General features: G+C 46.7%; 1 protein-coding gene across 3 annotated transcripts in view; it reads left to right on the top strand.

Annotated features, from left to right (window-relative positions):
- The window catches only part of rnf145a (ring finger protein 145a), a 129,502-nt gene that overhangs the window by 67,305 nt on the left and 44,008 nt on the right, over nucleotides 1-18,189 (top strand). The window contains exon 1 of one of the 3 annotated variants that reach the window (XM_070878594.1): nucleotides 15,376-15,511. The exons of the other annotated variants lie outside the window; for them this stretch is intronic. Coding sequence (XP_070734695.1) covers nucleotides 15,475-15,511 — 37 coding nt within the window. The 5' untranslated portion in view covers nucleotides 15,376-15,474. Of the gene's footprint in view, nucleotides 1-15,375; nucleotides 15,512-18,189 lie in introns of those variants that run through there. 3 annotated transcript variants of the gene reach the window in all.

Raw genomic sequence — 18,189 nt, 5'->3', positions numbered from 1 at the left:
GGGGGGAGGGAGGGAGGGAGAGAGGGAGACAGTCTCGGGGGGAGGGAGGGAGACAGTCTTGGAGGGGGGGGGGAGAGGGAGACAGTCTTGGAGGGGGGGGGGGAGAGGGAGACAGTCTTGGGGGGGGGGGGGGGAGAGGGAGATAGTCTTGGGGGGGCGGGGAGAGGGAGACAGTCTTGAGGGGGGGGGAGAGGGAGACAGTCTTGGGGGGGGGGGGGGGGGAGAGGGAGACATTCTTGGGGGGAGGGAGGGAGGGAGAGAGGGAGACAGTCTCGGGGGGAGGGAGGGAGACAGTCTTGCGGGGGGGGGAGAGGGAGACAGTCTTGGAGGGGGGGGAGAGGGAGACAGTCTTGGGGGGGGGGGGGGGGGGAGAGGGAGATAGTCTTGGGGGGGCGGGGAGAGGGAGACAGTCTTGAGGGGGGGGAGAGGGAGACAGTCTTGGGGGGGGGGGGGGGGGGGAGAGGGAGACATTCTTAGGGGGGGGGGAGAGGGAGACAGTCTTGGGGGGAGGGAGGGAGGGAGAGAGGGAGACAGTCTCGGGGGGAGGGAGGGAGACAGTCTTGCGGGGGGGGGGAGGGAGACAGTCTTGGGGGGGGGGGGGGGTGAGGGAGACAGTCTTGGGGGGGGGGGTGAGGGGGGGAGGGAGACAGTCTTGGGGGGGGGGGGTGAGGGGGGGGAGGGAGACAGTCTTGTGGGGGGTGAGGGGGGGAAGGAGACAGTCTTGGGGGGGGTGAGGGGGGGAGGGAGACAGTCTTGGGGGGGGTGAGGGGGGGAGGGAGACAGTCTTGGGGGGGGTGAGGGGGGGAGGGAGACAGTCTTGGGGGGGGGGGGGTGAGGGGGGGAGGGAGACAGTCTTGGGGGGGGGGGTGAGGGGGGGAGGGAGACAGTCTTGGGGGGGGGGGGTGAGGGGGGAGGGAGACAGTCTTGGGGGGGGGGGGGTGAGGGGGGAGGGAGACAGTCTTGGGGGGTGAGGGGGGGAGGGAGACAGTCTTGGGGGGTGAGGGGGGTAGGGAGACAGTCTTGGGGGGGGGGGGGAAAGGAGGGAGACAGTCTTGGGGGGGGGGAAAGGAGGGAGACAGTCTTGGGGGGGGGGGGGCGGGGGGAAGGAGGGAGACAGTCTTGGGGGGGGGGGGGGAGGAAGACAGTCTTGGGAGGGGGAGAGGGAGACAGTCTTTTGGGGGGGAGGGAGGGAGACAGTCTTTTGGGGGGGGAGGGAGGGAGGGAGACAGTCTTTGGGGGGGGGAGGGAGGGAGACAGTCTTTGGGGGGGGGGGGAGGGAGGGAGACAGTCTTTGGGGGGGGGGAGGGAGGGAGACAGTCTTTGGGGGGGGGGGGGAGGGAGGGAGACAGTCTTTGGGGGGGGGAGGGAGGGAGACAGTCTTTGGGGGGGGAGGTAGGGAGACAGTCTTGCGGGGGGGGGGAGGGAGACAGTCTTGGGGGGGGGGGGGGAGGGAGACAGTCTTGGGGGGGGGGGGTGAGGGGGGGAGGGCGACAGTCTTGGGGGGGGTGAGGGGGGGAGGGAGACAGTCTTGGGGGGGGGGTGAGGGGGGGAGGGAGACAGTCTTGGGGGGGGGGTGAGGGGGGGAGGGAGACAGTCTTGGGGGGGTGAGGGGGGGGAGGGAGACAGTCTTGGGGGGGGGGGGGGGGAGAAAGGAGGGAGACAGTCTGGGGGGGGGGGAAAGGAGGGAGACAGTCTTGGGGGGGGGGGGGGGAGACAGTCTTTTGGGGGGGGGAGAGAGGGAGACAGTCTTTGGGGGGGGGGGAGACAGTCTTGGGGGGGGGGGGGGGAGACAGTCTTGCGGGGGGGTGGGGGGAGGGGGGGTGACAGTCTTGCGGGGGGGAGGGGGGGCGACAGTCTTGCGGGGGGTGGGGGGAGGTGGGGAGACAATCTTGCAGGGGGGAGGGGGGAGACAGTCTTGGGGGGGTGGGGGGAGGGGAGGGAGACAGTCTTGCTGGGGGGTGGGGGGAGGGGGGAGACAGTCTTGGGGGGGGTGGGGGGAGAAGAGGGGGGTAGACAGTCTTGGGGGGGGGGGGGGAAGACAGTCTTGGGGGTGTGGGGGGGGGGAGGGAGACAGTCTTGGGGGGAGACAGTTTTGGGGGGAGGCGGGGGAGAGGGAGACAGTCTTGGGGGTGGAGAGGGAGACAGTCTGGGGGGGAGGGGGGGCAGGGAGACAGTTTTGGAGGGAGAGGCGGGGAGGGAGACAATCTTGGGGGGAGGCGGGGGAGGGAGACAGTCTTGGGGGGGGGGGGGGGTGGCGGGGAGGGGGGGAGGGAGACAGTCTTGGGGGGGGGGGAGGGAGGGAGACAGTCTTGGGGGGGGGGGGAGGGAGGGAGACAGTCTTGGGGGGGGGGGGGAGGGAGGGAGACAGTCTTGGGGGGGGGGGGGAGGGAGGGAGGGAGACAGTCTTGGGGGGGGGGAGGGAGGGAGGGAGACAGTCTTGGGGGGGGGAGGGAGGGAGGGAGACAGTCTTGGGGGGGGGGTGGGGAGGGAGGGAGACAGTCTTGGGGGGGTGCGGGGAGGAGAGGGAGACAGTCTTGGGGGGGTGGGGGGAGGAGAGGGAGACAGTCTTGGGGGGGTGGGGGAGGAGAGGGAGACAGTCTTTGGGGTGGGGGGAGGGAGACAGTCTTGGGGGTAGGGAGAGAGAGACAGACTCGGGGGAGGAGAGGAGAGAGAGAGAGAGAGACAGACTAGGGGGAGGAGGGGAGAGAGAGACAGACAGACTGGGGGGAGGAGGGGAGAGAGAGAGAGAGACAGACTGGGGAGGGGGGGACGCGAGAGAGACAGACTGGGGAGGGGGGGGTGGCGAGAGAGACAGACTGGGTAGAGGGGGTGGCAAGAGAGACAGACTGGGGAGGAGGGGGACGAGAGAGACAGACTGGGGAGGAGGGGGGCGAGAGATACTGGGGAGGGTGGTGGCGGCGGCGAGATAAGTGCAAATAACTGCATCCTTTTTTTAAAAAATCCCGATGACCTTCATTGTCACTGTGCCTTTAAGGCCTCATCCTTTGTATAATAAAATAAAGATAATTGTTCAAGGACAAAGATATATATGATAAAAAAGTGCTTTTAGTGTGAACTGCTTCTACTCCATTCACATCTCTGCCATATCATTTATGCACATTTTTCCATATATGTTAGAATCATAACTCACCTGCACTGCATCACACCTCCAAATAGATGACTCACTAAGTATCCAATTGTCACGCACCTTCAGTACCAGAGAAATATGTATGTGTTCTGTAAATGCAAATCAATATCCAGGCGAGAAAGTGAAATTTCTGATGTATCGATTGGGATGCTCCTGATGAGGTCTGTGACGAAATGAGTTTATTTGACATATATGGCTATTTCAATAACTTTAGGTAAAGACATCAGTTGCTGTAACACTTGCTGTACAGGTTTTAAGATCCCAAGTTCAATTACTAGTCTTCACTGAGTAAATTAATCTGAGCTGGGGTGACAACAGAAGCATTACATTTATCCTTGGGCTGAGGAAAGAAAAAAATCATCAAAATGTGTTGTCCAAAATGTATATGTGTAAACATTGCTTGAGAACATGATTCAGCTTGACTTGGAAAAGGAAGAAAATAGAGATTTTTATTTCTCATTCACATTAGAGGATCCTTTTTTTAAATCCAACACAGAACATGGGGTTGTCCTTTACATCACAATGTGCCATTGTGTGATTAAAAATTGCTTCAAATAGTTTTCTCACTCCAGTGAGCCTCCTTGTAAATAACACTCAGAGAAAAGGCTGGAAATGAAATTCGGATAACCTTAAGAGATGAGGTGTAGAAGTGAGAGCAGAGCAACTTGCAGAAATGTTTCACCAGAAAGTAGGAAATGTCAAGAGGAAGTATGACTGAGAGAGAGTTGCGGTTAGTAAGTAATGTGAGAAAGTCAAAGTTACAATTAAAAGATCAACCAAACCAAGAATTCACTCTGGTTCATTGTCAACTTTGTGTACATTCTTGCATTCTATTTTACTATCGTTCTCCAACCGTGAACAATAGAGCGGAACTAATATTTTCAAGAGGGTCTGAAATACATAGAAATTCGTCAGAGAACATTAAAAAAAATTTGCTGATGTGTTGTGCATCAGTACTCAAATGCAATGCTTTTTCCCTTTTCTTCGTGCCCTCTTCTGAAAGGAGTCACTGCTTGCTGTTTGCTTCCCAGTTTTCTGCTTTTTTAATCGAGAACCCTAACCTCGAGCTGTTATTCCTAACCTAGGACTATTACCTAACCAAGGACTATTGCTCTACCCCAGCTGATATCAGCCATTTTAACTATCGAGTGGTGGAACTTTTGAAAATGTTTCGCACAATCCTCAGATAGATTTACAGTAAAATCTGGGAATTGATCAGAAATTGACTCACAAGCAATAGGTACTTTTGAAGGAAGTCATGTCAAGATGTGAAGAAGTGCTGAGTGGATTATCCAGGGGTGAGCACTGGGCCCCCTATTGTTTCTAATTTACATAAATTACAGATTCAGAAGCTCAAGGCAAACTGCTCAAATTTGTAGAGATTCCAACTTTGCAGGAGGGTGGGGCAGTTCAGTTGATAAAATAAGTTTGGTAAATAATACAAGTAGGCAGAAGGGGAGCAGATGAAATTGAATAAAGACAAATACAAAGTATTGCACGTTGGAAGAAAGAACATAAGAAATAGGAGCAGGAGTAGGCTCTTTGGCCCCTTGAGCCTGCTCCGCCATTTAATAAGATTATGGCTGATCTGATCTTGGGCTCAGCTCCACTTCCCTGCCCGCTCCCCATAACCCTACACTCCATTATCGTTCAAAAATCTGTCTATCTCCACCTTAAATATGTTCAATGACCCAGCCTCCACAGCTCTCTGGGGCAGAGAATTCCACAGATTTACAACCCTCTGAAAGAAGAAATTCCTCCTCCTCTCAGTTCTAAATGGGCAACCTCTTATTCTTAAACTATGCACCCGAGTTCCAGATTCTCCCACGAGTGGAAACATCCTCAATGCATCTATCTTGTCGAGCCCCCTCAGTATCTTGCATATTTCAACAAGATCACCTCTCATTCTTCTAAACTCCAATGAGTACAGGCCCAACCTGCTCAACCTTTTTCATAAGTCAACCCCTTCATCTCGGGGAATCAACATGTTGCATTGGAGGCAGTTCAGTGAAGGTTCGAGTATATCCTTCCTTAAATACAGAGACCAAAACTGTATGCTGTACTCTCGGTGTGTTCTCACCAATACCCTATACAGTTATAGCAGGACTTCCCTGCTTTTATACTGCATCCCTCTTGCAATAAAGACCAACATTCCATTTGCCTTCCTGATTACTTGCTGATCTTGCATACTAGCTTTTTGTATTTCATGCACAAGTACCCCCAGGTTTGTCTCTACTGCAGCATTTTGTAATCTCTCTCCATTTAAATAATTTGCTTTTTTATTTTTTCTCCCAAAGTGGATAACCTCACACTTTCCCTGAAGAAAGAAATGGATCTCAATACTCCCAGAATGATGTTGAAGTAGTTGGGGTTGAAATTGAAAAAAGTCTTTGGGAGTTAAGTGCGTGGTGCATAACAATCACTGTGAAGCAATAATCAGTAAGATGCATGAAGCGCTGAGTTAAAACAGTAAAGCACAAGTTCTGGTCACCTAATTGCAATGGGGATATTGGAGTTCTGGAGCAATGCAAAGAGCCACAAGACTGGTCCTTCTGATCAAAGGACTAATTTATGAGGGAAGAATGGAGAAACTTGGGCTGACATTCGAGCAAGAGAACAGTTCATTCTGCCGAAAACCAAATTTCAGACTGACATCAGGAAATTCTTTACACAGAAAGGACTTCCAGATAGCATAGTGAAGGCAAAACTTCTGAATTCATTGAAGCATGTTGTGACGGCAGGGCAGTAGTTTCCTACTAGATGGGTGAACTCGGATTGGGCGAAGAGCCTTTCACATCCATATCTATCTGGTGATCAGGGATGAAAAATGAGACTTTTCTGGCCCATGTGGTTCAGCTAATAATTAGATAAATTGACTGAGCTGTGGGGAGCCGTGCTAAATGTTTTCTGAACTGTGCTGTGATTTTGTTCTGTGATCTTGTACTCGTGACTAAACTAATTTATTTAACTCAAGACTGAGAGCTGGCATTACTCTGGGCTCTATTTGATCCCAGGTTTGAGATTTGAATGTGTACTTAACCAACACCACCACTCAGTCCCCCTGTTTCTTCCAATTTTCTGCCATTCCATATGTTTACTTTGAACACAGTTTCAGAAAAATACAGCATTCACTGCCCACCACACAAACTCAATGTTCCCAATATCATATTCTTGGCACTCCATGCTGTACTGCTGAATAAAGCTGTTGACTGTAAAGTGGACTGAAACTACGAGAACTTGCTTCATGACCCGTAACAGCAGTTCGAGGAAGATGTCCATTTTTTTCTCTCGTTCTGGCTAGATGGAAACACTTGAACAATTTCAGAGCAGTTTTAAATGTATAGAAGTTGCAAGATAGAAACAAGCCATTCAACTAAACCAGTCTGTATCTATTGCACTGCAAGTCAACTAAAATCATCCTTTACTGCTTGAAAAAGAGATAATAAATGAAAAATAAGTTGCACAAGTGAGTTGGTTATGGAATCTGTGAATAACGAAATGGAAGCCGATTATAGTTGCTTGAAGCAGTGCATTTCGGACTGAGTTTTTGGTACAGGTAGCCACAATTGAGCAGCCAATTTTCCACAACTACTTAATTACAAGATCCTACATGAAAAATGAACAAGAATCGGGGTAGCTGGTGTTGCAGCTCCAAAGTGGTTAATGATTCTTTACAGAGAGTTTCTAGTTATACAACTTTGTGGAGGGGAAACAGCAGAGGTGAAAAGCTTTCTCATAGGAAAAGGAGAAAATGTTTTGAACATGATGAACAGGAAAAGGTTAGCTGGTTCATTGAGCCTGTCCCACATAGTCATGTTGACTTCAGCATAATTTCCAACACGCCCTCCCACCAGCAGCCATGGGAGAAGCAAAAAAACAGATTAAAAATCTACGGCCATTTTAGGGAGACAAAATCTACAACATCCTCTCTGACCCCCAAGGCAATTAAAACTAGTCTAGGAGAACACATTGGCCATGATTTATATCACCTAATGTCTTGCCTATCATTCATATGCCCTGATTTCCACCGCAGCCAGTAATTGGTCCAGTTCATTTGAAGGCATGCAGCGAATCCGCATTCGTCAGCTCTCTTTTGAATATATGCAGTGAATCCACACTCACGGCATGGGCTGACAACTTGTTCCATTGCGTACTATCCTCTTGAGAAAAGAGCCACCTCCTGACATCTAATCTAGTTATACCCTTGCGCAACATGTACGTATGACCTCTGGTTCTTCCTAACTTGACTAATTGACATATGAACACAGTCCAATCCCTTCTTTATTTTAAGCACTTCAATCAAATCACCCTGGAGTCTACATCAATGTAAACTCTCTTTTTCAGATCCCGTTCAAATAACACGGGTTTTCTATTGAAAAGTCAGCAAGCCGGCTGTGCGGGACCCCTGGAGCGCTGCACGGCTTACAGCTTTTTAAGTCAATTGGAGCAACTATAAGGTGTTTTATACTGGGTGCCATTCTTCTGTCTCTTCTCTAAACCTTTTCCAAAGCTTCATATCATCCACCACATGAGGTGACCAAAACTGGACACAGAATTCTAAGTTAGATCTAACCAAACTCTTATACAAGGACAATATGGTGCCTTTTTGCAATGCAACATATTTGCTTTTACTATTGCTTGATGACACTGGTTGTGAACCTTGAGTATTTTGCACTATTAAACCGTCAGGATCACTTCGATCCAGACCTCATTATAGCCTTGGACCAAACATGGACAAAAGAACTAAATTACAGAGGTGAGGTGAGAGTGGCTGCCCTCAACATCAAGGGAGTATTTGACCGAGTGTGGCATCAAGAGCCCTAGTAAAACTTAAGTCAATGGGAATCAGGGAAAACTTTCGACTGGCTTGCGTCATACCTAGCACAAAGGAAGATGATTGCGGTTGTTGGTCAATCATCACAGCCCCAGGACATCGTTGCAGGAGTTCCTCTGGGCAGTGTCCTAGGCACAACCATCTTCAGCTGCTTCATCAATGATCTTCCCTCAATCATAAGATCAGAAGTGGGGATGTTCACTGATGACTGCACAGTGCTCAGTGCCATTTGTAACTCTTCAGATCATGACGCAGCTTATGCCCGCATGCAGCAAGACCTGGACGACATTCAGGCTTGGGCTGATAAGTGGCAAGTAACATTTGCGCCACACAAGCCAGGCATTGACTATCTCCAACAAGCGAGAGTCTAACCACTGACCCTTGACATTGAATAGCATTACTATCCCCCACCATTAACATTTTGAGGGTCACCACTGACCAGAAATTTAACTGGATCAGGCACCTAAATACTGTGGCCACAAGAGCAGGATATTCTGTGGCCAGTGTCTCACCTCCTGACTGCCCAAAGTCTGTCCACCATCTCAAAGGCACAAATCAGGAGTGTGATGGAATACTGTCCACTTGCCTGGGTGAGTGCAGCTCCAACAACACTCAAGAAGCTCAACACCATCCAGGACAAGGCAGCCCGCTTGATTGGCACCCCAGCCACCATCTTCAACATTCACTCCTTCACTATGGGCAAACCATGGCTGCGGTGTGTACCATCTACAAGATGCACTGCAGCAACTCGCTAAGGCTCCTTCGGCAGCACCTCCCAAACCTGCGAACTCTTATCACCTAGAAGGACATGGGTAGCAGGTGCATGGGAACGCCACCACCTCCAAGTTGCACACTATCCTGACTTGGATGTATATCGCTGTTCTTTCATCGTCGCTGGGTCAAAATCCTGGAACACCCTCCCTAACAGCACTAGGAATACATTCACCGCATGGACTGCAGCGGTTCAAGAAGGCAGTTCACTGCCTCCTTCTTGAGGGCAATTGGGGATGGGCATTAAATGCTGGTCTTGTCAGCGATGCCCACATCCCATGAACGAATTAAAAAAAATATATATATTTTCTTTCTCCACAGACTTTAGTTCTGTACCCTGTAGGGTGGTATACATGGCCTTGCATAACACTGCATATATCTGTTCAATGCCATTTGCCAAATGTGGGCCCATTCCCCAGTAGCATCATGATCTATTGGAGTAGTTTATTTTGGTCCACTTAACACTCGCATAGATCTTTATCATTCGGTACCATGCAGACCATTCCCCCATCGTCGATATCATTAATAAAGATCTTGAAAAGCAATGGCCCTAACAATGATCCCTGCAGGAATCTGTTAATAGGATTCTTTTCCCTTCAATCTGTTTCAGCGAATTCACTGACACACGAACACTTTTAGTCTTCGCAACGTAAGACCTTTATTAGAGATTCTCCAGCGGGACCTGTTAAGATAAAGGGAACACTCTCGATTTAAGCCTGTTCACCTCTCTCTTGACAAGTCTCGTAACAGTACAAAAGCTCAATATTTATACATTGTTACAGCAGAACATATTTGAGTGACACTCAGTTTATACAATCATTGGTCGGCTTCCCCCATAGCATACCCAATTGCAGGCTAACAACTCTCCAAATAGGGCGGGCTCTAGGGATGTGTTTACAGTTTCGTTTTACATAGCATTTCCCTATTTTACGGCTGGTAAAAGCAGCCTCTCGTCTGACTCATGTCTGACTTTGCTTTTCGCGTAACTCGTGTTTGACCACAACTCTGAGTAACCCCTTTTTGTGTCGACATTGCAAATATCGCAGCTTGACATTTTCTTTTAGCTATCTTCCCATGATCCTCTTCAACTGACACATTCACAAAAGCTATCTTCCCATGACCCTCTTCAACTGACACATTCACAACTTCTTCATGCACATTTACAAATCCACTGGTAACCGGTCTCCAAACAGATCCACAGCTGTTAAAAGACACTTTCTGCCTATGGAAATGCAGCCAATTCTTAATCAACTTATAACATTTTCCCACCAATTTCACAGGATTCTATTTTGTAAGATATGTATTGTGCAGTAGTTAATCAAAAGATTTTTTAAAGTCATAAGCATACAATGTCTTCTGGACTATCTTCATTCATCACCCTAGTATCTTTAAAAAAAAAACCATTAGATTGGTAAGACAACTCTTGTCTGTCACAAGCCATGTTCAAGTGAGTGATTCCTAGATCTTTCTGCAGTCTTACTGGTGGCTGCTTAAAGCTGGAGGCCAACAGAAAAAATAAGGTATAATTAATGCAAAACTTGATTTTTAGATGTGTAGAGCTTTTCTATTCAGATTGCTGGGTAGAAAGGTAGTAGCACACTATTCTCCACCGTAAAGGGTCGAGTCCAGGCAGCCCTGGGGATCCCAACTTGTACTGTTAAGTGGATGTAAAGGGAATCATTTGGGCCGAATTTTCAACAGGTTTGCGACCGGGTTTTCGCCGCGATTTGACCCTCCGTGGCGAAAACCCATTGGTAAAGCCTCGGCGGGATCCTCGGGTACCTGTTTGCGGGGCACTTCCAAGTACTGCTGGGGAGAGGTGTGCCGACGTGCAATGACTCAGATTGCGTTTGCATCCGAGTTTTGGCATTCTCCCAGTACGCCACACCCAGAATAGCGACGGGTCAAACCTGTCGGTGCAGCCCTGCCAGCAGCAGTAAATATAAAAACCTGCAAAAAAGGTAAGTTAAATTTTTATTAATTTTTTTTTTGCAGCGATTAGATAGTTAAGGGTCTTGTAAATGTTTTTGGAATTTAATTTTGGAATTCCGTCCCCCCAAAGGCCTTTCTCGCAGTGCAAATGACCCCGAAACTTGCATGTTGCAGCGCGAATGTTTGTGCAACGCCTCCCTTTGCGATGTAAAGGCCGAAAGTTCGGCCTAAAAGCAGTAGCACAGCGAAACCGGTAAGTTTCACGTATCGCTACCGTTTTCACCAAAAAACCCTGAAAACACCGAAAATCCGGCCCAAGATCTGAGCTTGTTACATTGGGGTCACGTTTCGGCCTGAGTTGCTTCTATTTTTTTGGAGCAGCTGATTTAGAATGGAGTATCTTAGAAATTGCAATTCTCGGCATTTAGTTTGCTCCAGTTCTAGTCAGTTAGAACAGTCTCAGTTTGGAACAGATTTTTTTTTTCAAAAAGGGGCATGTCTGGCCACTTACGCCCATTTTGAAAGTTTAGGCGGTGAAAACTTACTCCAGACTAACTTAGAATGGAGTAAGTGTAGATTTTTGTACGCTCAGAAAAACCTTGCCTACACTTAGAAAGTCAGGCGTAGGGAACGGGGGGTGGTGGGGGGGAAGGGAAGTTTATAAACATTAGTTCAGTTTTACAAATAAAGAGCCATCAATGATAAATGATAAATACATCAATAAATCAACCAATAAATCAATCAAAAAAATTAATAATAAATTTTTAAAAATTAAAAAATCAATAAATAAAAAATTAAGTTTCTACTCACCGACTGCAACACCGGGAGCCCTCCAACAGCGTGCTGGGATGAGGCCCCCCCTATTGTGTCTCTCTGTCTCTGTCAGTCAGTCTCTCTCTCTCTGTCTCTCTCTCTCTCTCTCTCTCCCTCTCTCTCTCTCTCGCTCTCTGTCTATCAGTGTCTCTCTCTCTCTGTCTGTCAGTGTCTATGTGTTTCTGACAGCGGGGGCGGGGGGAGGAAGAGGAGGAGGACCCTATTAAGTCAGGAACTGCACTTTGAATGGACAGCTTAAAATAAGTCAGTGGAAAAATGCTATGTTATCAGTGTTTGATCAGTTGATGCTTTCTGGTTCATTTGCGGTTTTAAGTTAGCTAAGTGTTGGTTTGGTGATAGAGGGGTTCCTGACCCATTTGTTACCTTTGTTTCCAGAACCTGAAAAGTACTCTCAAGTGCAGTCAGACAGGAAATTGCACTCTTGGTTAAAAAAGGACTAGACTTTCCACTTCACATCGCCCATCTATGGTCCATATATCGCCCAAAATGTACCTCTATCGTCCATTTTGAGGAAAAAGTGGAAACTAGGCCAGAAATATCGCCGGAAAAATAAGCCCCTGAGTTTCGGCTCACTTCGCCGAGCTGATCACCCACACAAGGCCCATCACCATCACAAGGCCAGGCTGATGGAAGGCCGAAAACATCGTTGTGAAATAGTTGCTTTTCCTGTGCTTTACAGAAGGAAATGGGCACTACGGGTGCCATTTTGAAGATCGGAAGAAGGGGAGAGACAGCCAAAGAAATTGTGCTTAGATGGTTGGTTGAGTTTATCCTGTTTAGATAGATCCACTCAGATTTTGAATTATATTTAATGTTACTAATAGCCTAGTGGATTAGGCATTTTTTTAGTGAAAAGTTAATTTATACCTAGTGAAAATAATTAATTAAGGGGGCCTAGTGTTAGACTGGGGCTGGAATAAATAGAGCAGTTTAATTCTTTAGTGAAAAGTTCATTTATAGCAATTGAAAATAATTATTGATAGTGATGGCGCCTATGCTTTCTGCACCATTACTTGTAACTGTTCACAAGCTGGTATCTGAAAAGATCAATCGAAGAGGTGGCAGAGCAATGTGTAGACAGAGACGGAGGAGACGGAGGAGACAGAGGAGGTGAGCGTACAGCCACCAAAAGTACAAAGAAACACAATTTTACCTCAACTTATCTGGATCCACGTGTCTAAGGAGGCTGCGTTTCCAGAAGGTGATCATCAATGAGATTTGCCAGCTCATCAAGGCGGAGCTTCAGCCTTCCAGCACCATCAGATCCGCACTGTTTGTTGAGGTGAAGGTTACTGCAGCCCTAACCTTCTACGCTTCGGGATCTTTTCAGGCTTCAGCTGGCGATATCTGTCATATCTCTCAGTACGCCATACACTGCTGTATTCGGCAGGTGACTGAAGCTCTTTACGCTTGCAGGATGGACTTTATAAGCTTCCCTATGACCAGGGAGGCACAGACCCGGGAGGGCTTTGGGTTTCTTCAGAAAAGCAGACTTCACCAAGGTGCAGGGAGCAATAGACTGCACACACATCGCCCTGAAAGCCCCCTTAAAGAACCTGGAGGTGTTTCGTAACAAAGTGATTCCACTCCCTAAATGTGCAGCTTGTTGTTGACCACAAACAAACAATCATGACAGTAAATGCTACATTTCCTGGCAGCATCCATGATGCGCACATCCTATGTGAGAGTGCTATCCCTGACCTGTTTCTCAATCAACAAGGTCACATAGAAACATAGAAGTTAGGTGCAGGAGCAGGCCATTTGGCCCTTCGAGCCTGCACCGCCATTCAATAAGATCATGGCTGATCATTCAACCTCACTACCCCTTTCCTGCTTTCTCTCCATACCCCTTGATGCCTTTGGCCAAAAGGGCCATATCTAGCTCCCTTTTGAATATATCTAATGAACTGGCCTCAACAACTGTCTGCAGTAGAGAATTCCACAGGTTAACCACTCTCTGAATGAAGAAGTTTCTCCTCATCTCGGTCCTAAATGGCTTACCCCTTATTCTTGGACTGTGACCCCTGGTTCTGGAACTCCCCAGCAACGGGAACATTCTTCCTGCCTCTAACCTGTCCAATCCTGTCAGAATTTTATATGTTTCTTTGAGATCCCCTCTCATTCTTCTAAACTCCAGTGCATAAAAGCCCATTTGATCTAGTCTCTCCTCATATGTCACTCCTGCCATCCCGGGAATCAATCCCGGGAGTCACGGTTGGATGTAGGGGGATAAGGGATATGATCCTACTGCGTAATCCCGTCACTGAAGCAGAGAAACATTACAATGAAAGCCACAAAACGACACGCAACATCGTCGAAAAAACAATTGGAATCCTAAAGCAGTGCTTCAGATGCCTGGGCCATTCTGATGGCAGCCTACAGTATCATCCTGACCAGGTCGCTGAGTTTACTGCGGTGCGTTGCATGCTGCATAACCTAGCTAAAAGAGAGGACAACTAATGCCAGATGGAGCTGCAGGTCCACCTCCAGAAGGAGGGGAGACGGAAGAGCCAGCCGGTGAGGAGGAGGAAGAAGAGGAGGCTGGTGAGGACCTCGGGGTCCTTTAAACTCCCCCCCCCCCCCTCCCCCCAGAAGAACAGTACCCCGTGGGAGTTACACGGCCGCAAAGCTGTTGCGTCAGCAGCTGATAAAGGAACGCTTTGTATGAACTTACATTGGGGATCGTCACATTTACATTTAGATTAACAATTACATTTATACAAAAGTTGCATTTGCATTGTTACATTTTAGCCTTGCCTGCACTGGCCTGTCCTTTGTAGTGCAGCATTTGCATCAATACTTAACTTAAGTAATGTTATTACAAGAGAATAAATTATTCAAAATGCCTAAGTTAACTAACCTTATCAGAGAATGCACAATTGTTAAAATCATTAACAACATTTATTGCAAACAGAATTCTTTCCAAACACCCTCCTCCCCACCCACCTGCTCCCCCCCCCCAACTATCAGCAAACATTTTAAACAATCTAACATACAATGAACAATGATCTCTCCTCTCTCCTCTCTGTCTCTGCCTTCCTCCACTCTCTCTCTCTCTCTCTCTCTCTCTGCCCCTCCCTGTGCTTCTGCGCATGTGTGGATGATCCCTGACCTCCCACACATGCCCATTGCGAGGGAAGCTTTTTGACTTCCTCTTTTGGTGGGTGAACGTGACTTCGCCGAAAATGAGATCGCCCATTCCACATCACCGGCCTATGGCCGAGTGGAAAAGTGCAAAAAAAATGAGCCATGTACCAGTGATCAGTAAGGCTGAGACGTCCTACATCGCTGGAACAAGGCCCATTTTGATGGCCCCCTAGTGGAAAGTCTAGCCTATTGAACATCGCCAAAGAGCGCAGAGATCAACTCTCTGTGACAACCACAAGGCAAACTTGCGAATGAATGCGTCGATTGACTTTTTGACAGTCAATCACTGACATCCTGTTTCTGAAGTGACGTGTAAATTCAGATAGGTCAGCCAAATATTCAAACAAGGAGGATTTTCAAAATGTTGAAGCAATGGAAAGTTGCTGTGTGCATAAAAACAAATTGCAGGTTTTCTACTGTTTGGAGGCAAGTTTAAAAATCTTGCCTCTTCAGCTCCCCCCAGATAGCCAATGGACAGCAACTGCTGTAGGTGATAACCCACCATCTCTAACACAACAAAAATATGTGAATTAATTGAATGTGCTTTAATGAAATTACAGCTTGAATTACACTGTTGAGAACACGGAGGATCTTTCGGTAGCATTTTGGCAATAAGTCGTACTTGAATGAAGGAGTCATCCATAAATGCTTGGTTTCCAGGTGACAGTGAAGTTTGCGTGACCACGTGCTTCAACCTGTAGACTGCATTGAGGTTGCTGCATCCAAAGCAAGTGAATCTATTTTCAAGTAGCTAGTGTCACCACTCATGTTTTTGGCCTTTGTCGATGGACCAGACACTTCATAAGGAATGGACTTTTATATTCTCACGACAACACAATTTTTTGGTATGTGTAAAATAACAGCTAAATGATTTCACACCTTTGGCATTTCACTAAGTCTTCACCTTTGCAATGTTTCCCTCCAGCTGGAAGGTCTGGCAGGCCTAGTGAAAGAAATGGGCGATTTTATAATAAATGAGGAAATCAATTTAACAATACTGAAACAAAATAAAATCTGGGCCATCAGCTGCCAAACAGGCCAAGTGTCTCCAGGTGAAATGTTAACCTGAGGGTTCGACTATGTTTGCAACATTTCTCTCTCTGTTTTTGTACATGTAGTTGTGTTCTATTATCTCAGATATTAGTCAAAAAAACATTTTACAGTAAAAGCTTCTTTCAGAAGGTTCAGGGGTCACAAGGAAAGAGGATTTTTGTTTAAATGGTTCTCTGTCTTTCCTGTATCTAGAGTTTTTAATTATCTTACCTTTGTAATATTATTCCATTTCTTGCACTGTTTTCTCCTTTGCTTCGATCCTTTCTTTTCCCCTTCTCTCCCCTACTTTTATCTCTTTCTTTAATGAAGGCACTGATTCATCCTCTTGCAGTTTATCCCTTTTAGTTGCTTTTCACTGCTTAAATTTTATTTTCAAGAACTTTGTGCTTTTATAGCTCTTGGTTTCTATCTAGCCCCATCCACTGGCAGAATATTGATAAAGCAATGTGACAAAATGATACCAGACCTGCCTTCACAGGAGGATTTAACAGCAGATTTCAGCTCCCAGTGTCAAAGATATAGATTTGAATTTGGACCAGATGCACTCATATTCACATCGATCAAAGAATGTTTCGGCAGATGGCACTGGGTGGAGTATTGGATTAGCTTCGTGTCCTTTCACCTCCAGAACCTGGATTCAAAAATCTCTTATTGGTTGAGTGTGGTGTGAAATGCGTTTGTGCAATCTCAAGATAGTTGTTGGTGGGCATTGGTTCAGAACCCTGATCTGTCAATAAAGTAGCAAGCTCAGAGACGAGATAGCTAATATGGAATGGGAAAATATCACTGGAGTATGGAATGGTCTTCTGCGGCATAGCAGAGGGAAATTTACTGCTCTTTGAAATGTGCTGTACCGTATCTGGAAGTGCTGAAAATATTTGATTTCGAAGTACAAACCCATATAGTTCATCAAAAAAATTGAAATAACAGTACTGGTAACTTTGTTGCCAGACTGCTTGATGGAGTGATGCGCTTTTAACTGCTGTCCTGCTGATGTCTGGCAGGACAAGCGACATCAATCTCCACAGAAGGACATGTTTTTTCAGACGGCTGTGCAGCTGTAATGGCAGCTGCAGTGAAATCTATATTCTAGACCATTCCTATCTTAGTTGCCAAAAAAGCAGGGTAGCCAAGGGAGGGGGTAAGAACTGAAGGCAATAAGTGCAATTAGTGCAACTAGGGGAAAAGCAGATAAAGCTATATTCACTTCTCGAGGGGACCAGTGCAGTTGCTAACTGGCCAACACACATTGCATTTCCCCTCCCTCTAAAATTGTATTGTCACAAATTGTGTCGTTAACATCAGCTACTAGGGACACTGTTACACAGACATCTTGACCAATAATAGGTAAAAGTCAATGTTTTTTCCTCTTGCTTCATGACGACTATCCTTTTACCTCTGAGGTGCTCTTACCTATTTGAGCAGAGGTTCCCAAACTTTTGTTTGCTGACACCTTGGGAGTTTCATGTCCTATTTCATCCCTCTTTTATTTTTGCAATCTTTACCTATTAATTTCCTGCCTATAATGAATAAAAGATTTCAAATGTTGATTAACCAATAAATTTAACATAAAGGGAAGGTGTTTTTTTTAGGGTGGCCATCATTTTGTGTTTCAGCTACACAGTACTGAAGTACTTCCAGGTTAAAAATAATAATGCCTCTTCAGTCTGCATCAGCTCAAATCACAGAAGAGCACCTCCCACTTTTTTTTTGTTTCCTCCATCTTGTCCAGGGTCAGCACCAGCTATCGTGACTATAACATGTAATTTTACTACGATCCACACATGCTTGCAACAATCTGGCCTCTAAGCATCAGACAAATACAGGTGAAGGGAAAGCACGTAAAGGGAAGTGTAAATGTAAGTGTTTGTGGAAGGAAGTTTTTCTCCTTAAACAGGAACACACAAAATAAGGGGGTAAACTAAAAGTCTTGTAAAGCTCAGATTAAACTTCTAGCTGAACAAATGAGTAAGTCTGAAGTATAAACTGAGCATACTGGAAGCCAAAGGCTTCCATTGGTGACGGATGATAGCTCTTCGACATCAGCGTCAGAGAAGCCAGTGATGCGAGTAATGGAAGTGTTGCAGTTGGAATTTTGAATATACTGTTGGGCCAGTGTAGATAGAGCTTTAATCCATCCTGTGCCTGGTCAGTGGAGTGAATAATGCATGCCATTAGGTGTTTAGTAGCATTACTTTAAGTTTCCTATAACCTTTATTCTGCTGTTGGACTGCATCTTTGGCACCAGTGCTGTATATTGCTAAAGTGCCAAAGCATGACTCATGGTGGTATCAGTGCTGCTTGGCATGTCATTTTAATATCCCATTTATATCGTGTGCTTGGTTTCACAGTATAATGTGTTTACCTGTGTTCTGATTTCACTTAATTTATATTGCTGGGCAGATTTGGAATTCATCCAGTTTGTATTATGGGGTTTGTAGACTTTAAGTAATGTCAGAATGGATGCACG

This window comes from Pristiophorus japonicus, chromosome 4 (genome assembly GCF_044704955.1).
Source record: "Pristiophorus japonicus isolate sPriJap1 chromosome 4, sPriJap1.hap1, whole genome shotgun sequence".
NCBI classification, from domain to species: Eukaryota; Metazoa; Chordata; class Chondrichthyes; family Pristiophoridae; genus Pristiophorus; species Pristiophorus japonicus.
The sequence above is the reverse complement of the archived record's forward strand: the minus strand, read 5'-3'. Positions and strand labels throughout refer to the sequence as shown.